Below are 22,740 nucleotides of genomic sequence, written 5' to 3' on the forward strand. Positions count from 1 at the left end.
CTTATATGGTAGATTTCTTCCCAGGAGGCATTGCGAGAGCTCTCCACCAGGAAGTCACCACCAGAGGGCAGATGACATTAACTTCAGAGAAAAGTCCCTAGAAATACTTCTGAGATCACTAGATTCCTGGAAGTAGCATGCTTTCATAGTCTGAAAATAGTAACAAAAGGGGATTCTTAACACTAGCCTGATTCAGTGCTAATTTTTGTCTCCATGGTCTGGCTCACATTCTTCAGAAGAGTTATGCTGGAGGAGCTGATCATACATGGGCATTCTCAGGAAGGGGCTGGGGGGGGGGCAGTTGCACACCCCTGGATGAGCCATAGTCCCCAGTTTCCCACCATTCATTGAAAAAAAGAAAGCAATCTTTAGCCTTTGTAGAACCTGAAATATGAGGCAAAACGCACATACATTATCCTGCCCATTTGTTTTCTAAGCAGAAATAGTCTGTTCCCGCCTTTCAGGGGTTTTAGCCAATAAATGAAGTCATAGCCATGCTTGACACACCCACTGCCTGCAGAAGCAATTTCCTGGTTCATTATCAAGCCCTTTGGAGGGTCTTTCCTGGTGGGAAGTGATTGCTGCCTCAAAAACCCAGTTCAGAAATCCAGGATTTTAGTGTAGCTCAGATTGGACAGTAGTGTATCTACCAAAAAGAAAAGGTAGGAGCAAAGATAGGAGTTCATGATCTTTCTAACTCAGGTCTTCATATTTCTTTTCTGAGTATGTAAACAATTTAAAAATGACTCTGACAATGCATGTGGATAAAGTTCATCAGGATTATATCTATTTTACAGCAGTCAGAGGGCTATGGCTAAGAGAGTTATGTCAGCCCTCAAAAGTAGTGCAGCATTGTTATCCAGTCTCCTGGTATGTTGTTTGTTTGAGGGAAATGCAGGGTAGGGTGGGCCTCTGAAGCTGATTGTAGCAACAGTGTAATTAATTAAGGTGTAGAAGGGGTTGTTGGGATGGATGGATGTGTGTACATATAGCTGTATGAGAATGTGCAGGTTTTAGTTCTCACAGGAGGCCTCAGTGGAGCTTCTCCCCCTCTCTTAGTACCGGCCTTGGAGCTGAGGAGCCATGCAGCTCCTCAGAAGTTAGTGTTTTCTCATGTATTGTAATAATGAGCCCTGTTGTGAATGTACCTGTACTTATTGTGTGTTTTCTGGAGAGCAGAACCTAGGAGTGGACTGCGGCTTGAACAGGTAACCCCCACCCCCAATATTAACCATGCCCTTCATGCAGGGGTGAAGGGAGTCAGGGAAAGAATTGAGTGTTTCAGCTATAGATGGAAAGACATTGTCTGGACACCACGTCTGCCTGCTGAGAAAAAAAGAGAGGTCTCAAAAAGGAGATTTTCAGTCTGAATAAATTAGTCAGTGGTAGGTGTTGCAGGTATCAGATTACACCTAGCGATGCATTTTGGGAAGGAGAAGCAATGGCTGATCTCCATTTCTGAGAACACTAAAGCTGGCTGTAACTAATCTGCCTCTTGCCTTTGGAGAGGCACACATGTTCCTGCGGCAGCATAAAGCAAAAGTGCAGAGAAACATGACAGTCTTTATATTAACAAAGCTGGAGGTTAATTTTAGGTTAAAGTCAATTGAGACCAAATTGTGAGTATTACCTCATAGTTGGTGGGAATGGAACCCTCTGGGTAAAGTCTCTCTTCAGGTGTAGAAAATCTTCCTCTCATTCTATTGCTACCACTGACTAATTCTTCAGACTGCAAATCTCCGTTTTGAATCTGGGTCTGTCTAAACTGCAGATCTCATGGCCATACTACCTGGCCAAATTTTTGGACTTTGTTTCTTCTCCCATTCCCTGATTTTTGTACCACTTAGCCTGATGAAGAGCTCTGGAGAACTCTGGAGAGCGCTGACAAAATTATGTGGAATTTTGATTGGTCCTAATAAAGGTATTGCCCTAACTGTGGATTTTGGATATTTTTCTCATGGACCAGCACAGCTACTTTTGTGGTTTTTTACATATGCAAAATGTGCAACCACACACAAAATATGCAGCTCCAGGAAAAAATAGCCAATTCCAAAAGAACATTCCTGCAGTTCAAAACTCAAGCCACACAAATGTTGTATTATGTTGATGTAAAAAGTGGCTGATAACAATGTGAAAAATAAAGTGAGTCATCCAGGCTCCTGGCAAACACCTAAACCCTAATTAAGCATACCTATTTCTCCTCCCCCTGCCAAAGACACTCAGCAGATTTCACTGCTAGGGTGTTCACTAATGCTTCCAAGATGAAGGAAATCATTCTAGGACAACTCCTATATAGTTGTCAATGTTACGATAAGGATAGTGATGCCACAAAATATCCAATGTAAAATCCTTAAGACTGCTGTTCCATCTTCGTGCATCTTTCTTTCCAACTTGTTCTTAATTTTTTTTAATATTCTTTACTCCAAATACATTTTAGTTGGAGCTCATGATGCCTCTTAAGAACATAAGAGCCATGATGGATTAGACCAAGGATCCATCTAGACCAGCACTGAAATACTCTTCTGCATTATTGCTGTCAAATTCCCAGGTTTTTCCGCCACTCCGTAGGCTTCAAAATGTCATGGAACGCACAAGGAAAATGTGGAGGTGTGATGTAGCAATGCATGTTATGCATGTGAATTACAATCACACACCACTGTGCAGCTTCCCCATCCCTGAAAAGTTCCTGTGGACACCCATGTAATCATATGTTGTGTATGAGCACTTGAACTGCCACCCTTTTCCTGTTTTTGTTTTTTTTTAAACCCTGCTTATCATTGCTGTTGTTGCTTTTCCATGAGGGGAAAAGTCAGTCTCTCCTTAACAGCTGCCTGCGCCTTTTCCCACAAGACCTCCTGCTGCCATTGCTGCTGCTACTGGAAAAAGAAGGCAAAAGGCTCATAATTTTATCTCAGTTTTGCATTGAAACTGTAAAGGAATCACTGCAGAGATGAAGAGAGGAATACCTGTCAATTTTATGTTGAAAGTAGCCTAGTACTGTAGCAAGGCTGCACCTATTGCATTGAAAATTTCTTCCCTTCACACTTTGCAGTCCTGCTACAGTTCCAAGGCAAACAAAATAATTAGGTGAAACTGACAAACTCCTTGTCAATTTTACTGTGGGGTGGGACCTTTAACTTCTAGGAGGTTTCAGCTCCAGGAACTCCATAGCAGAGGTACCATTTTAAAAGAGACAGTGGATGAGTGGCAGCCAGGAAAGAGAGAGAGGTGGAGTTTCAAATGAGTTTGAGAGGGATAGACGTGATAGGCAGTTGCCTATCAAAACAGTCTCATAGCATCTTAAAGACCAGCAGATTTATTTTGACATAAGTGTTCTTAGACTAGAGTCCACATTATCAGTTGGGCTCTAGTCCAGAAACATTTATGCCCTTATAAGTCTGTTTGTCTTTAAGATGCCACAGGACTTTTATTGTGTTACCCTCCAAACTGTGGAAATAAAAGTACTACATTAGTTCACATCTGAATGGCTTGTGCTTAGGGTGGCCACATGCAAAAGAGGACAAGGTTCCTGCATCTTCAATAGTTGTCCTGCAAGCTACTCTTGCTGAAATTCCCTTTTCTGCACAACTATTAAAGGTGCAGGAACCTATCCTCTTTGGAACCGGCCAGCCTAAATTGCTACAATTGCTATGGAAGCTCTCAGAATTGCTACAAACAAGCACTTTAAAAACAAAACCTGGGAGGATGTTTGAGAAATAACAGGACTACTATGCTTTGGGATAAATTTTGTCTAGATTTTATAAATAATTGAGTGAGCCAATGGAGACAATACTTGACAGAAATAAAAGTACACTGGTTCAGGCACCTGTGGAATTGTCATCGTCCTCATTGAAGGAGGATGTTGTGGAGAGGGGAAGAGTTATTGGGCGAAGTGCAAGCCAGGACATATGGCTTTGCCAACAGTATCACTGGATTGCAAAATGGAAAAAGTTCAGACGGTTCAATTGCACAATGCATTACAAAAAAAATAAGTCTGTTTCTCCCACTTACAGTCATTATTTTGCTGCTGGTGTTTTCCATACTTTCTACACTGAGGAAAGACCCTTGCTTTTGGAGTAGTATGATAAGCCATGTAAAGTGTTGATCTAGTCCATGTTTAAAAGGCAAAACCCTCACTGAAACAACTGGAAAATCCAGGGGTAATTCCAATTATACAGTGGGGGGGTTAATAAAGGGACCATGTGGACAGTTCTGGAGTTCAATGAAATTACCTCTATCCTCCTGGACAGAAACAGCTGGGCAGAGTGACCTTGTGTAATCCGATATGAAGAAATATACTACAGCATTACTATAATGCATACCACCACCACCCAAAATCAAAGATTTAAACAGTGTCATTTTTAGGTACTTGTAATACTCATAAGGAAAGCCCTGTTGGATCACATGAAAGGTGTATTTAGTCCAACATCATGTTTCAAATAGTGGCAAGCCAGATGCCTCCAAGTAGCTCAAAAGCAGGTTAAGAGGGAACTAGCCCTCTCCTGTTATTGTTCCCCAGCAATTGGCATTCAGAGGCATGCTGCCTCATCCTAGATGGAGCATTTAGGCATCATGACTAGTAGCCATTGATAGCCTTATCCTCCACTTATTTGTCTAATCCCCTTTTAAAGCCATCTAAGTTGGTGGCTGTCACCACATCCTGTGACATCCATAGTTTAAAATATGCCCCATGTGAGGAAGTCTTTCCTTTTCTCTGTCCTGAATCTCCCACCATTCAGCTTCACTGGGTGACACTGGGTTCTCCTATTATGAGAGAGGGTGAAAAACATTTCAGACAACCGATCTGTCTAGCTCAATAATGTCTGCACCCAGGGTGCAAAACCTCTTTCAGCCTGAGGGCTGAATTCCATTTCAGAGAAGCTCGGGCAGGGGGGAGCATTCCAGTGGTGGATGGGGCAAAAGGGGAAGGGCCAACAAATCCCAGCATATTTTAGCTTCGCCAGTCACAAAGCCTTAGGAGAGGCATTTCAACCGTTTAATATGGGGAAAAACTGCACAAAAGCTGGGAAACTACCCAACAGTCAGGGGGAAGGGAGCGTGGCCTTCTGGGGAAACCCAGAGGGCCAGACTGGGGCTCCTGGAGGGCCAAATTGAGATCCTGGACCTGAGGTTCTGCACCTCTGCAGTACACAGTATTACAAATTCGGTCTCACCACAGATTTGTATAAAGGCCTTACAGTACTGGCAGTTTTATTTTTGGCTCATTTCCTCTATCTCTTTCATAGCTGCCATACACTGGGTTAACATTTTCTTTGAAATGTTGCCACCATGACCCCAACATCTCTTTCCTGGTCAGTCACTGCCAGCTCACATCAACCAGTGTATATGTGAAGTTAGGATATTTTACCTCAATATGCATCACACTCCACTTACTTACATTGAACTGCATTTGCTATTTTATACCCCTTTCAGCCAGTTTTGAGATCCTTTTAGAACATTTTGCAATCAGTTCTTGTTTTCACTACCCTGCATAATTTGGTGTTTTCTACAAATTTGGCCACTTCTCTGCTCACCCCAATTCTAGATGATTTAGGGAGTTAAAAGCACCAATACCTCCCAATACAAATCCTTGGGAGACTCCACCATATTTCCCTCATTGTGAAAATTCTGTTTTTATTCCTACACTCTGCTTCCTGAGCTTTAATAATATAGTGCTCTCTTATCTAACAATTGTTGTCTGTGTGACCAAGATCCTTCAGTGAGTCTACTCAGAAATAGGTGTTGTTTAGTAAAGGTATCCTGCAACTTTAATTAGAAGCTTCTTCCTTAAGGCTTCTACCTCTAATTGCTTCTTGTTCACTGCAGCCAGCATTGCACTGTGAATAGCAGCTTAGGCGCAATCCTATCGGGATAGGTGGCCGCCTCCAAACTCGGAGGCGGCTGCCTTATCAATGCAGGGCAGGAGCAGTGTGAAGGGGATCTTCCCCTTTGTGCTTCAGCCGCCCTGCATTCGCAGTTAGACAGCCGATTTTGGCTGTCTAGCCACAGAAAGTTGGGGGGGTGGACGGTGGACGACACATAGGAAGCATCGGAAAGGCACATCCGCCCGCCCCACCCCCAGGAACGCCCCATTTTCACTGCTCCACACTCCTCTTACAAGGGCGGAGCATGGGGCCAATCCACGCTGCCTACGAGGCAGTGCTGGAGGAGGTGGAGGTCAGTTCCCAGGAACCAACCTATCCTATGGCTGTCTAGCTGCTGACTAGTGGCCATAAGATTTCACCTTTAATTACCCCTTACTTGCTCTTTATGTAATTCCTGTTCCCTGCAATGGGAGTGCTTTAATTACTGGCTTCCTCTCATAATTGTCTTTTCTTTAATTGTGAAATAGCACTATAAAATAATAATAATAATAATAATAATAATAATAATAATAATAAATAGAAACCAGTAATGAAAAAGTGGAACAGGAACTAATTATCAGGCAAATCACTGGTTATTCACCAGTAAGGACAGCCATGCAGAAGAAGTTATTCCTGCCAAAGGAGGAAACGTCTAATTAAAGGCACAGTGGCTATGAAAAGTCTCAATAGTGCTTTGCCTGTCCACAGCGCACAAGCTGGCACTACAATTGCAGTTCACGTGGGAACAAAACCAGGAAAGAAGGGAAAACATAGAAAGCACTAGAATGCAACAGGATGGCAGTGACTTGTCTGGATTCTCTGAAAAAGGAAATGAATAAAGGATGGGCAATTCCAGACTAAACTACTCGCATTAAGCATAGAAGGCTCTTCTCTCCCTTATTAATTTCCTTTGCAATAGACTCTCCTATTGCCTTAGTTTCAAAGCAAAGAGGATAGCTGTTATTTTGGTTAAAGCGACACCCAACAAACTGAATGTCCTACAATATGTTCTCAACACTTCAAAACAAACCTTTAACCAGACTGAATGAAATGGACGGCTGCACATTCAGTGGTGTTTTAGCATTCATGAATATGTGTTTACATGCACTAGACAAGATACAGCTGTCCTATGCTTAGAGCTGTTATTTGGGCGGGGGGGGGGGCGGTGAAATCTGAGAACACTCGAGGCACAGGGTTGGGCAACTTTGTAGCCCTCCAGATGTTTTGGTCTACAACTTCCACCAGCCCTAGCCAGCATAGCCAATGAGAAGGCTGGTGGGAGTTGTAGGCCAAAACATCTGGAGGACCACAAGTTGCCCACCCTTGCTTTAGCAGTTAACAACTTTTTAAAAAGTTATCTCCCAAATGTCAACAAAAGAGGAACACCAGTTGACCAGAGGCAATTACCGAAACATAGGGGGTACCCTTGCTAAATAGGGGCTTTTGAAGCATATGTTAATGCCCAGTGAAAGCAGTAACATGACACTAGAGAACGGAAATATTTTACTGATGGCAATTCACAGTTGTGAAGGGGCAGGACATTTAAATGCTTCAAGGCATTGAATCAAGATTTAACCAGTGTTCCTCATCCCTGCCCCATCCATGTTCTCCTACCGACTCACTTCCCTCACCTGCTATAAGGTAAAATCAGAGTCATCCTGCCCATAGCATATGGGGAAAGAGGGTGGACGAGCCCCCCTGCCCCTATTCCCTTTAACAGTAGCCCAACACACTGAAATTTAGTAGGCAAAGTTTTTCCCACTGCTTCCCTAATCCCTGGGCAAGTTTCACCTTAATTTCTATTCAGTGCATCAGGCTGCAGTTAAAACAAGGTAAGGGACCTTTACTCTGTTGAAAGCTGCATTCCTCTGGCACTAATCTGTCAAGCGGTGCATGATAATGCTGAACTGGGCCAGAGCCAAACATGGACAAGGTCACTCTCTCTCTGCCACTTCCTTTCTTTCTCTCCCCTGCCCAGGAAGGGACTACTGCAAGAGATCTGAACCAGTGGAGACTGGTGGTTTCAATGTAAGTGAATCCACTCCAGGTTTCAGTCAGAATCAGAACTCTAAAGGAGTTATCCAGATGTGAAGCACCCTGGATAGCTCCTTTACAGTTCTGACTGGAATCTGGAGCAGATTTACCACCCCACTGACATCGGAGCCACCAGCCTCCACTAGTCTAAACTCATCACTTTTAGAGGACTTTTGTGATTAGATTGCTGCTGAGGTCCTCATGAAACTAGAACTGCAGGTTGCCCGCCCCGAGTCAAAGGCCTATGAGGTAGGGCCAGTAAAATAAAAATAAAAAATAACCCTAGGTGCCCCCCTACTGTCATTGCAGTAGGTCTGATTCCCCTTCTTTTTCTGTCTTTCCAACAGTGTGTTTCTCAGGGGATATACTTGTACAGTGACATAACTAACCATAATCCCTAGTGGGCCACAAATCCAAACTTTGGAATTAGTGAAATGCTGTTTCCTGTTTTTGTGAGGTTTTTAGTTATCTACCCATTTGGATTTGTGTTTCTGATGGTTGTTTTTCTCCAGAAAAGCCATGTTATAAATGCCTTCCCCATAAACAAATAAGTAATAAAAAGAAAGCTACACATAACAGGTACCAATTCCTTCTGGCAAACCTGCCGTTTGCAAGGAATGTGTGCCACTCACAAATGAAGTCTCCCAGGGTGTTCCAGTTTCCTCAATCATGGAATTTTACAGGGGGTCAAGAAGTCATCACTTTTGATTTGTAACCCTCACAGGTTTTCCCGTTGCTTCTTTTGTCTTGTTTCTTACCACAGAAAATCTGTTTTAAGGAGGGAAAGATGGAATAGCTACACAATGTCTTTTGATTGGTAGAGCTAGGAGCCCTCCATCTTGAAGCGGCCACAGTCCAGAACTGAAAAATCTGGGATAATCCTTTTCAAAGTAGAATATCAGGCTTGACACCTTGCTGAGTTAAGGTGGGGCACAACTTTCTTGGACAGCTACTACTGTTGACATTGGAATTCTGCACAGAATTCCCACCTTTCACAGTTTGTAGTGAAATAGATGAGGGGACCTCTGTTTTCGTTTTTTAAAAGAAAAATAAATTAATGGGTTGTATTCAATCCTGGCCATCCACCAGCAGAACAGAAACCGTGGGGGGAATGGTTTCCCCCTCTAACTCTCCAAATCTGCTCTGGAGGGTTGGGGGACCCCCCAGAGCAAATTTGGAAGGTGCACAAGGAGCTGCAGTGGAGTGGAGGGAGAGCACGGGGAAATCCACTTGTGCAACACTGGCTTTAAGCCATAATCCCCACACATTTTTAAAGCTGCACCTGCTAAATTTCTCTATGTTGGGTGACTGGGTACAGGATCAGCAGAGCCAGTAAAAAAGGTGGCAACCCTAAGTGGGACTTAGGGTGGCCAGATGCAAAAGAGGATAGGGCTCCTGCACTTTAATTGCTATGTAGAAGAAGGGTTTCCAGCAGGTTGAAATTCAGCTTGTCATGCAAGCCATTCCTATAGGAATTCCCTCTTCTACACAACAATTAAAGGTGCAGAAGCCCCATCCTTGTTTGTATCTGGCTACCCTACGTAGACTGTTTCACAAGAAACTGCTTGATAAACGGAACATTGAAATTGAAAGTAAAAATCTCCAGAGCGCACCCGCCCTGTTACAAAGAGAAAGCAGATCGCTCCAGCTTCTAAAATTAGAACAGGATATCTTTGGGTTAACGTAGGGATAGGAATAGAAGCAGGACCCCACTCCAGGGGCCCTGCCTGGTATAAACCCCTTTGCTGTTCACCCACCAGATTCTGGCCTCTGTGGATTGAACCTAGATGGCAGAAAGGGCCAAATGTTCTGACACAGAGCTAGGCCACAACTCCTTGCAGGATGGTTTGCTGGGGATAACAATCCTAGGGCTGCCCGATGCTGATGACATCCCGCCGTATCACGTGCACCAGAAGAATGGAGTGCTGATCTGCGACAACTTTCTGCTAGGATACTGTCCAATGCAGGAGCAATGTCCCCGCCACCATACTCCTTTCCCATACCACTGGCAGTGGCGCCGACAGGAAGACCACGCGTGGCTCAGTTTCAGCTTCTCGGCTCAACAGCACTTGGAGAGGCTGTACTGTAACAAGGAACACACCAAAGTGAAGCTGCAGGACAGGTGAGGATCTCTTGCTCCTTCCAGCTTTTCCTGGGGAAGGGTTCTAGACCCAAGCTCAGCTCTAGAATTTTTTTTCAACCCCAGAGCTCCGTCCTAGAAACTGTAAAGCAATAATAAAGGCGGGTGCATTTCTCTCCTTGTTTGCTGAGTCATCATCAGGCCCTCTTGCCATCTGGGATTATGGGGCCAAGCTTTAGGTGACAAGGCATAGCTGAGTCCCAACACTTCTCTTCTTAGAAATTAACCAGTACCTACCGTATGTAATTTTCAAAGTATGTGCTAGACAAACAGCACCTCAGACACTTTTCAGCCGTTCCCTGAAAGACAGCTTGCCTACTGCTATCAATCTTGTGCCATTTCTGAGCACAATTCTACATAGGGGCAAACAGGCCAGTCTCTACAGAAAAATGGACACAAATCTGCATTACAAATGGCAATATTCAAAAACCATTGGGAGAACGCCTCATCTTCCCAGGAAGATGCATCACTTCTTCCATCTTTTTACTTACTGCAAAGAATTCCATTGGGGAAGAAAAGATGGAATAGCTGCACAAGGCCTTTTGATTGGTAGTGCTAGGAGCTGTCTGCCTGGAAGCACCCTTGGTGTAAGCTGCCCTGGAAAATGTGATTTGAAGGGCAGGATAAATACATGTCTAAACAGGATCTGAAGATATTAGCAGGTGGTAATACTTATCTCCTTGCTGTGAAAAGCTTCACCAGCTGTCTTTTGCAATTCAGGTTAAAGGCAGAGAGCTTCGGCTATTGGGCGGTATAGAAATGAAATAAATAAATAAATAATAAAGGCACATAGGAAGCTGCCTTACCCTGAGTCAGGCCATTGGCCCATCTAGCCCAGGATTGTCGACACTAACTGGCAGCGGCTCTCGAGGGTTTCCGGCAGGATTCTTTCCTCATCCTACCTGGAGATGCCGGGGATCGAACCTGGGGCCTTCTGCATGCCAAGCAGGGGCTCTATCACACTGAGCTATGGCCCCTCTCACAGGAGCAGACTGAGTCTTGCCCCCAATCAGTTCGCAGCCCTAAGTCCTTCCCCTCTACTACTCTGATGAAATGCTGATCTTACTTGCCTTGCAGGACTGGCAGCTACCATTACATAAACTTTGACACCATGTGGCTCACAGGCTCCACAGGGAATTGGTTATATGACCAAATAAGGCGTCTGTCCAACAGCAGTGACCCTGCACGCAACCCCTACTTCCCTGCGGAGTGGAAGGTTTACTGGGAGGAAATAGGTGACTGGATGGAATACAAGGAGGTAAGAGGATCAAAAGTTATAAATTCCAGTGTCCATGTTAGTGCAATACCATTATTAGGCCCACCAAAAGTTTACCAAAAACGTGCAAGCTTTTGAGACCTTCAGATCTCTCCAGCACGAAAGATGTTACAAAAAGTGTGGGAGGAGGGGGAAATCCCACTGACTCAATGGTAGAGTCACAGTGCCTGCCTGATCAGGACCCCAAGATGGCGTGGGGCAGAATGGGTCTGCAGGCATTCAAATTAAGCTCTGACAGGTCATGTGATGACCAATAAAGGGTGTAAAACATGGCTGGGCAATTTCCAGGGGTCTAGTCCCCCATCCAGAACCCACCAGGGGCCATATCCCCAGTGACTGAAATTGTCACAGTAGCAAAAAAGCCCCGTTTTTCCCTTTAAAACAAAGGATGTGGGGAGAGCACATCTTGCTTTAAAGCAAAATCTTGTTTCCCTGGGGCTTCCAGGAGCATGGCTGGGGAGCCTCAGGCTTGTGGGCCAAATCCGGCCCTCCTGAGGTCCCAATCCAGGTCTCCGGGGTTCCCCAAATGGCCCCAACCCCTTCCCCTGGCCTCATCCCTTCTCCACAACTGCTCATCGTTTGGTGGTTTCTGGCTTTTGTGCAGTCTCCTTGCCCCACTGGGAACGTGTGAACATGCTGCATCTTGCTCACACACCACTTCCACTTAGCATCCAGTTTCCTAAGGTTTAGCTACTGGCTGTAAGAGCTTTAAGCTAAAATATGCTGGTATTTTGGGCCAGCCCTTTTGTCTTGGCCCCACCCTCTTTGCCTTTTGCCCCACCCACTGCTGGAATGGGGCCCTCGAAATCTTCTTTGAAATTGAATTTGGCCCTCGGGCTGAAAGGGGTTCTGCACCCCTGCCTCCAAACAAAATGCTGTTTCTACTCAAGGGCCCCCTGCCTGGGTCTCTCCACCATCTCTCTGTGGCTCCATGCCTGGCTGAGGAGAGCAGGCCTGGTGTCCAGCTCTGCATTTATTTGTTTACTCAGTCAGCCCATTCAAATCCATCCATATTCTGTCCCCTGGCAGGATCCCTCTTTGGTTATGCTCCTGCCTTCATGCTCTCAATGGTCAGGTTCCTCATCCTGATGGAGTCTCTTGCTGCACCAGCTGCCTTGGAACCATGTACACTGGCTGAGGGAACTGTAGTGATGACATTTAAAGCCCTAAGCAGCTTGGGACATTTGAGGGAGCACCTCCTATATATGCCTTCCTGAGGATTGAGATCTGTTGGAGGAGCCCTTCTCCACATCCTGCCACTGTGAGACATACACTGTGGTGGGACATGGGTGAGGGCTTTTTCTGCTGTGGCACCCCGGTTGTGGAATGCTCTCCCCTTGGAGGCCTGATTGACACAGACACTGGTTTCATTTTGGCACCAAGTTAAAACATGGCTTTTTACCAAAGCCTTTGAGGGCTAATTGGATTCCCTGAGTTTGCACACTGTTTTAACTGTTTTGTCATTTTAGATTTTAAAGTGGTATTAGCTGGCTTAATGATTTAATATGTTTTTAGCTATTTAAATTATTTATTGTTTCATACTGTTTAAATTGACTTTATTTGTACGCTGCCCTGAGATCTTAATGATATAGGGCGGGATACAACTGTTTTAAATAAAAGGAAAACATAAAATTCAGACAAGTGGAATAGACCAAGTTCGCACATAACTACCAACTATGGGTTAAGCAATCTATAGTTTGTTGGGGCCACACGGGAGTGAGTGCGCACACCGAGTCTGGCTCACTCACCACTGCTACTTTGCATCTGGTTTCCAAAACAACCTTGGGTTGTTCATCATGATGTCACTCTAGGGCTGGATCTACACTTACCACCTTTTTTCGCTTCCAATGAGGTTTCACCACCCGCCTTTAACACTATACAGTACCTGCCTCGAATTGGAACCGGAATTTCCCACTTCCGTGCTACCGCTTTCAATACCCTAATATCCCAGTATTTCCCCTTAATGTGCTCTGATTTTCCGCCTTCGCTACCGTATCTAGTCGTAGTCCCCTCCCCCGCCTGTCCATATATGGCAGTGTTTGTATTTCCCTCCTGTCCAATCACAGCTCTCAATGGCCCCATGTCTTCTTCCGTCTACCGATTGCATAGCTTCCTCAGCAGCCTCTGTTTCCTCAGCAGCAAGCAAAGGGCTGGATGGGTGCACGCTTGTCTGATCTTGGAAGCTAAGCAGGGTCGGTCCCGGTCAGTGCTTAGATGGGAGACCGCCTGGGAATCAGGCTTCCTGCACTGAGCAGGGGGTTGTTCTATCCCTTCAAATGATATTAAGTTATACCCCCTCCTATCCCCCGCTCTGGATGTTGGTTTGTTTTTTAATTAAGGTGTTATCCTTGCAGAATCGGGGCTTCTCCGCAATGTTTTTTTTTCTAATTGAGGCATGATCTTCAAACCCTTGAAGTTGTGAAGCTTCACAACTTCGAAGCTTCGAAGATCATGCCTCAATTAGAAAAAAAAAACATCGCGGAGAAGCCCTGATTCTGTGAGGATAACACCTTAATTTTTAAAAAAACATCCTGAGCGGGGGATAGGAGGGGGTATAACTTAGTTTAATTTGAAGGGATAGAACAACCCCCTGTTCAGTGCGGGAAGCCTGATTCCCAGGCGGTCGCCCATCCAACTACTGACCAGGGCTGATCCCGCTTAGCATCTGAGATCAGACAAGCGTGCACAGAAAAACAGCAGGAAAACAGCACAGCGCTCGAGTGTGAACCGAGCTCGCGCATTCGATGAAGCACTGCAATGGGGAAAGTGGGTGAGTGTGAATAATCATGTTTTAATGCGAGAGCGTTTAACCCGACGGACACCGAATTCATCGTGAAGGCGGGCGCAATGTGGATCATCCCTAGGTCATGAGGGAGAAACAACGTAGAGTTTTAACCAACAACAAACCATGGGTTCAGACTCTGGGTTGTTTCTCAAAATAATGTGCACGGTAACCCAGACACAGGGTGCTTCCAAACTAGGCTTTTATCTTGCCCTACCTCATTCAGAGAATTTTATGAGGTGGGGGAGCAGCCTGTGTAACGCTCCTGTTCTTCCCCACCTCTTCTACTGATACTTTTCTTACCACAGAAAATCTATTAAGTAGGGGAAAGATAAAATAGTCGCACAATGTCTTTTGATTGATAGTGCTAGCAGTGGTCCATCTGGAACTGGAAGTTCCCTTAGTTCTGCCATTTCAGTGAAGTCAGGCAGCAGCAGTATGGCTTTTGAGGACCAATGGAAGAGTCCAGAATTGGTGGGGCTCAGGCAGGAGGTGGGGTGTTTCAATTTCATTAAGGGCCCCCCTACTGTTTTCCCATAATTTCTTCAGGCACTGTATTAAAATAATGTGAGAGAACCCTGAGGATAAAGAATTGACTCAATGACCTGGTTCACACAACATGACAAGCCAGAGTACAGGTTGAGTATGGGTCAAGTGTGGATTGTCGTTGAACTGTGTGCGGTTGTTGAATTGTGTGTTGTTGTGTTGTGTGAACCCAGCCACTGGGTGTCTCCAGACAGAGGGCTTCCAGTGCTTCCAATCAGAAAGCATTGTGCAGCTGTTCCGTCTGTTTCTCCTCAACGGATTTTCTGCATTAAGGAAATAGACAGAAGAAACAGTAAGAAAACACAGAGGAGGGTCACGAGTGGAAGATGACGATGTCTGGGCCCCAGTAAACCTCCATGAATGAGGCAGGCCGATGACGTGATAAAGGCCTCGTGTGGAAGCACCTTGAGAAAAGAAGAGTCGAGGGGATGTTTGGCATCTCAGGATGGAAGAACTTTTGATGTTCTCTCTCCACAGCCCATTGCACAGGCACTCGTGGCTGCTTTTGAGCAGGGAATGTGGAATCATGCCTTCTATCTGCACAATCGCCTCTACAATGTGGATATCAAAAGGCTGACCCAGTGCAACGTGAAAACAGGCTTCACTCGCAATATCAAGTACCGACCTGTCTTGCGCTGTGGCACCTCTGTTACACTCTATTTGCGGTGAGTCTGGCCCCAAATCTTTCTTCTCAAATTTGTTGGACCTTTCATGGTGTGAATGTATCTAATCCTTCAGCCTATGAATTGCAGAGCCCATGTATTTGGGGTAGAAAGACAGAGCTGAAGCAGATGTGTAGAATCCGATATCTAGTGAAAAAATAAGCACTCTGTTCTCAACTCTTTTTAAAAACAAAAACCTTACACACTCAGGAACAGTATGAGAAATAGTGTGGACACCTCAAAATACAGGTATCACCTTGTAAAGTGAGGGGAGGGGGGCTGCCTCATTGTATGATTTCTGCTCTATGGATTGCACAGCCTATGCTAATTCCACACATGGATCCTTGTGATGTGGATAAACAGGAGACTGGAATGAGACGCAAATGCTGGCATGTCCAGTTTATGGAGTGCAGCCTTCTATTGAATAAATCACACAAAATTAAGCAGATATATGCAAATCTGTATGGCAATGTGCTAATGGGCTTTGGTGATAGTGAAGCCTCTAGCACTGATTAGCTGAGTTGCCCTAAGGCAGGGGTGGGCATCTTGTGGCCCTCCAGATGTTTTGGCCCACAACAACCATCATCCCTCGCCATTGGCTATGCTAGCTAGGGCTGATGGGAATTGTAGGTCAAAACATCTGAAGGGCTGCAAGTTGTCCAGCCCTGTCCTAATGCCACGGGAGGAATGGGGCAGGCAGAGAGTGCTTCTGACTGCTAATGGCTGAGTTCTTTGGATATTAGAAAGTGGCGGGGCAAGGATAAGTAGCAGGAGGCTGGGGTATGAAGACGGTAGCAGGTTGGTGGAGCTAGAAATGCAGGGTTGGAACAGGAAGTTGGTTCAGAAGGAAAAAGCCAAATGGGATGGCAAATGGGGATTAAGAAGGGGCATAGAGAAGAGATGGCCAAAACTTTTAGCACAGAGAGGAAGGCTGAAATCCACGTGTTGACCGTTTAAAAAATCAAACATTTATGGTTTGTATGATACTTAGTTTGTGTAACTTATTCTTGGCACTGTGCGTGTATGTGAAAAATATCTATGCACACATTATACACAGCTGTTGTGGCAGGAATGTTGAACCTCAAGCTCGTGGGCCAAATCCGGCCCTCCTGAGGTCCCAGTCCAGCAGCCCAGATGACCCCACCCTTTTCCCCCTGGCCCCACCCTCTTTCCACTGGCCACCAATCATTTCATGGTTTCCCAGCTTTGGTGCAGTTTTTCCCCCATTCTAAAAGGTTGAAATGCCTCTGCTAAGGCTTCGTTACTGGCAGTAAAAGCTTGAAGCTACAATATACTGGTATGTTGGCCCTGACCCTTTCCCATCACTCCAATGCGGCCCCCGAGAGCTCCTCCAAAATTGAATTCATCAGTTGGGCTGAAAGAAGTTTGACACCCGCATTACAGTATTGAATTGGAGTCACAACGGCCAAGCAGCTACTGTTTTCCGTCTGTGAACATGCAGGGGGCTGCAAATGGGCAGATAGTCTATCAGAAACTTGAGCTGTTCCTGCCTCCTTTCCCTTCCAGGTCGGTTGCTCCATCCCGTCACACTGGAGCTGTCCCCGGAGAGGACGCTTTGGATTTGTACCATGGGACTTATCCTGCTGCGTGGGTCCCGCCACCACAAGATGACTTTGCTTTTACAGTGGTAGAAGTGACTCTGTCAGAGATGGCCAATCAGAAAGTCAGGGAGCTTTTCCATGCCACCTTGCCTGAGGATGAGGCATTAGTGTTGGCCATCTACCGCATACGGAATGACCACCTCTGGCAGGTGTATGTGAGGTGAGAAGTGTTTATATGACACTGTCTTCCTGGTGCTAGCCAGTATGTCTGGTTTACTTGAACGGTGACCCTTACAGCAGGGTTGGGCAGAAAGCACTGCTAAATCTCTGGGTAATTTGTAGTAGATCAGCAAGGATTTTGGACTTCAATTTTTTAAACAATGGCAGCAATAAAATGTGCTCCCTGCACCACCCTAAAGTATACTGCTGAAATCAAGAATTAGGCAGGGCTGCCATCAAGGGTTGGCATGATGGGGGCACCAGCTGAGGTACACACCCGAGCAGTGGGCTTACTGACAATTGTTCCTGGACCTGCTTCTCTTCCTTCACTGTCGCAACCTGCTTGTTCACCTGCTTCTTGCTCTGGCCCAGACAATGGTGGTGTGTGAAGGAGCAACAGCAGATGCCACTTCCTGTGAGCTCCTTGTCTCTTTGGCTGGTAAGCAGGTGGTAACACTGAGGAGGGGGAGCAGCAGGTGCCAATGCTGGCGGCAAGGTAAGACTGAGGGAGAGGGGCCCGTTGGGGTTGTCTGGCCCCAGGGCCCTCTGAAACCTGGGGCTGGCACTGCAACCAGGAGTGTTTCCCTGTTCTGGTACTCAGAGCATTTCAGTTCTGGTACTCAGAACACATTCCTGGGCTCAGCATTCTTTAATTCTAAGCAGGTGTCTTTTGCACCAGGCTCCAGTTGGTGGATCTTCGGGAAGTCTGTACATTAGTTACAGACCATGGTGGCACCACCGAACTAGTGGGTTGTGGACGCTGAATGCAGGTGAAGGTGCTATGGCTGACTTGAAATACGCCCACCCAATTCTAAAGGGAGCATTTCAAGCCAGCCTGCCGTTTCACTCCTGAAATGTAGTCTGCTTTATCTGTGAAAATAAACACCACCTTCTCTCTTCTTTCTGTTTCCCACCAGGCAGAAGGAACTCATGTCTCGGGCACGCTGGGTGAAAGACCAGCACCCCCTGGAGAGGCATCTTTTCCATGGCACAGGAGCGGCCCAGGTTAAGTCTATCTGCACAGTGAACTTTGACCCCCACTTGGCAGGGTTGCATGGTGCAGCTTTTGGCAAAGGCATTTATTTTGCTAAGGACGCATCCTACTCGCACTGGTATGCCTCAGCAGCCAAGAACAATGTGCGGCACATGTTCCTAGCCAAAGTGTTGACAGGGCACTGGACGAAAGGCCACCCAAGGCTGAAGCGGCCTCCTGTTTGTTATGATTCGTGCACAAACTGCATGTCCGATCCCAACATTTTTGTTGTCTTCAAGAGCTGCCAGTGCTACCCCTACTTCCTGATTCGCTACAAGGAAGTGGACACGCCTGTGGCTATTGAGGTGTGACTGAAGAGGCCCCTCCTCTGCACCTTGGCCGCTACGACAATCCCCGTCTAGTCGGTCCCAAACTGCGCCTGGGTCTCTGTAGGGTGTTTTTCCTCTTCTCTGCAGCAGAAGCCCAGCATACAGGGCAAGGAGATTCTTGCCTCTTTGTCCCCTGGTGGATTTTTGGTTCAAGGTTGTCTGCTTCCCCAATCTTCTTTGCTCCATGTGGGGGAAAGATGTGGGTAGGACATGTGAGTGAATATCACATGTAGTTTGGCTTTTGGAGAGGAGATAGTGTGGCCAGACGGAAATGAGGGGAGGGTTTCTGCACCTTTCCTATTTATGTAGAAGAAGGAATTTCAGCAGGCATTGCCTGTCATGCTACATCTGCTGAAGTTCCCTCTCCTACACAACTATGAAAGAAGCAGGAACCCTCTCCCTGTTTCCGTCTGGCCACCCTTGCTCTTGTGCTTTTAACAGCAGCTTGAAGAAATCAACAAGTGACTTTTTCTGACGTGTAGATGAGCATTATCACTGCCAATGTCTGCAGAGCAAGCTGCTGTTCAAAGCACAGGAGCAGGGTTTGGTAAAGAAACCTGACAACCCTAAAGGGGAAGGCTTCAGGCATGCGAGGGGTGGGTGTGGTCTTGGAATCCCCTAAGGAGGATACCCTACCAGCAATCCCAGCCTTCTCAAGGGCTCTGCTCCATGGGATGCTGAAGGAAAAATAGGAAAAGGCAATCAAGTTCAGCAGTTATTAAAAATAAAGGGTTAGGCTTGTCAGGTCTAGATGCTAACTGGATTTGGGCAGCTTTCTGAGTTGAATAGAATGGAAATGTTTACTTTGGCTTTTCCTATCACACTTAGTGTCGTAATGGTACACGCTGGCACAATTTCCCATCTTTTTGTGCAGTTCTGAAAGGCTCGGGGACCCTTTTAGGGTCTTGGCAACCCAAGAAAGGGCTTAGGAATTGTGCAGCTCACTCCTATCCCTGTCTATTCAGAAGTAAGTGTCACTGATTTTTAATGAAGTTACTTGCAAGTGGGTATGTATAGGATTGTAGCCTTAAGGATTTTCCTTCCTCTAATGCAAGGGACTCGGCATTGAAGGGTAAGGGTCCTACTCTTGGGTATGATGTGGTGAGGCTATTTAGATTGGTCTCTGGGGGACCCTGACTGTTGGTGTGGGGGGAAGCGTCTGGCTCAGGAATAACTGCCACAGAAGCCTGTCAACCAGTTGCACAGGAAGTTAGGAAGGCGGATGCATTGTGAGGAGCTGATAACTCAACACCAGGCTCCTTCCTGACCCAGCCAGCTGCCTCCCCTCCTCCTCTGATGGTTTCATCATATCCCACAGACTGTGGGGAGCGGCCTCTGTGTGTGGGGGGGGATGCGGTTGCGTTTAGACTGGGGCCCTTTCAGGTGCCACTTTGGCCTTGTGTGTCCTCTTAAGGCCATGTCTCCTTGTGTTGCTGGAAGGGATTCAGCTGGTTTTGGCTCAGTTTACTTGTTGACTCAATGATACAACAAAGTTCAGAGACTAAAGAATGCCTCTGAGGAGGTAGAAAGTACATCTCCCTCACACGTGAATAACCAAACCCACCACGTCACACACGGGACTGGGGTGGTGGCAGGATGTCCACACCAGATAGCTGAAGCTCTCTCATTCTGCTGCTTAAGGCACTGCTGCCATGGAACCATCCAGAAAAAACGTGGCAGACCTACTTTTGTGGCATCTGTTGGAAGGCCTTCAATATGTTGACTCCTCCTAGCCCTCTGCATTAATTACTGCCAAAATTATCTTACCTCTGGAATTTCCCTATGAGCTATTATCCTAAAATGAGACTGTGATGCCCATGGCTCCCCTTGACAATGCAGTCACACACACACACACACACACACACACACACACCCCTCTGGACTACATATGTCAGAATTCCTTTGTTTTACACAAAGAGGCCTGCAGGGAATATCCAGAAATAGGTCCAACCCCTGAGGGTTTTGAGTTGTCCATATGGCAGAAAGAGACAGGAGGTGCCACAGAAACCACAGTAACTGCCTTCCTGTGGTGGGCAGTGTTGAGAGATGTGACTGTGGTTGGCAGAGCAGGGTGGGAAAAGGACCAAGAATGGGAGAAATACATCCCAGGCCTTGTTTTTCCCCCTTCTGTTCTATGTGCATGTCAAGCTGCAGGCGTTTTAAAAGCAGTAGTTCTGCCCAGATCATAAGAACTGCCCATATTGTGACTGCATGCTGTTTCAGAAGTGTGTAGCCTGATAACAGAGGCAGCCTGTAAGACGGGTGTCACCTGAGATGACAGCATTTTGTAGGGATGTGTTAACATGGTGTTATATTGTGTGAAACATAATGTGCTTCTTCCAAGGATACTAGGCAATTAAGCTTTGGACAGTGGTTTTGATCCCATTTTGACTGGCCTGCCTGCATCCTTTGTCGGCATTTGAGAGGCAAGTTGGTTATTAAGCTGTAGCAATGCAATTTATATAGAGTGCTGCTTGAGCCCACAATTCTGTGCACATTTACTTGGGAGGAAGTCCTATCGTACTCATACTTCTGAATAAGTGTGCATAGGACTAGTCTGCATGGATCATGGGATCAAATTGCTGCACTGATCTTCCTGCATATTCCTCATGCATTCATGCATTCCTGTGTGTCACATGTCACACGCATTCCTGTGTGATTCCTATGTATCACGCATTCCTGTGTGATACGTCCATTATCTGCCATTTATTGTCCATTGGATTGCCACTGATTTTCTGGGGAGAATGTACTTCAGATGGGATAACTTCACATTTTCATTTTCATTCCATTTCCTAATAAATTCCCAACACTAATTTTGGCTTTTTCATAACCATAGCACCCTGAGCTGACATTTCCAGTGGGTTTTCCTCTGCAACCCCAAGATCATTTTTCCTGAGTAACCATCACCAAATAAGACCCCATCAGCATACGTGAAGTTCAAATTTGCTTGTTTTTGCCTCAGTGTGTATCACTTTACACTGACTTTGAATTTCATCTGCCATCCTTTTGCCCACTATGGGGAAATTCATCCACCTGAATTTTTCACCATTCTGGATAATTTGATGCTGACTCACTGTTCAACCTTGACTCTAGATGAGTAAATTAAATAACAAATCAGATCCCAAAACAGATCCTTGTGAGACCACCATACTTACTTTCTTCCATCATGAATACTGCATATTTCTACCCTGTGCTTCCTGTTCTAACTTGCGATGCACAAGAGGACTTATTTTCTTATTCTGTGAATACGAAGTTTTTTCTTTAGAACCTTTGGTAAGATATTTTGAAAAAAAGAAGAAGTTTATAATGTCTTCCAGATAATCCTGATGTACATGCTTATTGACACGCAAAGAATTCTAAATATTTGAGTAGGCAGGACTTCCCTTTGCGGAAGCCATACTGATTCTTCCTCAGCAAGACTTATTCTTCTACATGTTTAAGAGTTCAAGCCGTAAGAACACTCTACAGCATTTAATCTGGCATAAAAATTACTGTTGGGGTCTGTAGAGTTTTTTTTAATCCCCTTCCCCGTCCCTCCTTTTAATTGTGTTTTTTAAAAATACCATCTTACATTCCTCCAGTGAGGAAGCTAATTTTACCAATGTAATTTATTTTAGTTAGAAGGTTAGTTGATTGTGCATTTGAGTTTTTACAAATGATAAATTAAACCAACCTTCTCAACATATTTGGGTGATGCTGTTGTATTTCTCTGTTGCACTACAGGTTACCGTTATAGTTATAGTACGTTAAAGTATTATTCTGGGGGATGGAAGTTGGGAGGTGAACTACTTCTAATGCACCTTTAGTTTCTATCACTCATAGCATAATTGATGAGAAGCAGAATAAATTATGCAAAGTAAGCCAACAGTTGCATATTATTTTCTTAATAATCTAAAGGAAGTGATTTGTTCTGTCTCTAAAGTTAAGAAGATCTGGACCTATGCTCTTGGATGGGAGACTACCTGGTAACCTCACTTTCTTCCTGAGCTGCCAGATATCAAAGCCATCTTAGTCTACCCCGGCTGTAGGTCACTTTGCCCTGCCAGAGACTAATATCATAGAAACAACAGTGATTCCAGGTAGAAATGTAAGCCCCCACCCTTGCCTTTTTTTTTACAAGCTATACAGAAACTGGATAATAGTTGAGGGGTATGAATTGTTGGAAGCAAAGAGTTTAGTTGTGCAAATATTCCTTGCTGTCATCCACCTGCTACAGGAGGCCCCCCTCCCCAAGGGGCCATCCCTCTCATACACGGAAACAAAGGCCTCTTTATCACCCCCAGTAAACACTTG

The 22,740-nt window shown here is 45.5% G+C and overlaps 1 protein-coding gene across 1 annotated transcript; it reads left to right on the forward strand.

Annotated features, from left to right (window-relative positions):
- Positions 1-7,343: 7,343 nt before the first annotated feature.
- Positions 7,344-22,299, forward strand: LOC146353541 (protein mono-ADP-ribosyltransferase TIPARP-like). Its single transcript, XM_084836695.1, has 5 exons — positions 7,344-10,020; positions 11,116-11,296; positions 15,120-15,307; positions 16,832-17,086; positions 18,003-22,299. Exons 1-5 carry the CDS (start codon positions 9,686-9,688, stop codon positions 18,427-18,429), a joined length of 1,386 nt encoding a protein of 461 aa, XP_084692821.1. The 5' UTR covers positions 7,344-9,685; the 3' UTR covers positions 18,430-22,299.
- The last annotated feature ends 441 nt before the right edge of the window (positions 22,300-22,740 follow it).

Source organism: Heloderma suspectum, chromosome 2 (assembly GCF_057233095.1).
Source record: "Heloderma suspectum isolate Gila_16-S chromosome 2, 16-S_ref, whole genome shotgun sequence".
Classification (NCBI taxonomy): domain Eukaryota; kingdom Metazoa; phylum Chordata; class Lepidosauria; order Squamata; family Helodermatidae; genus Heloderma; species Heloderma suspectum.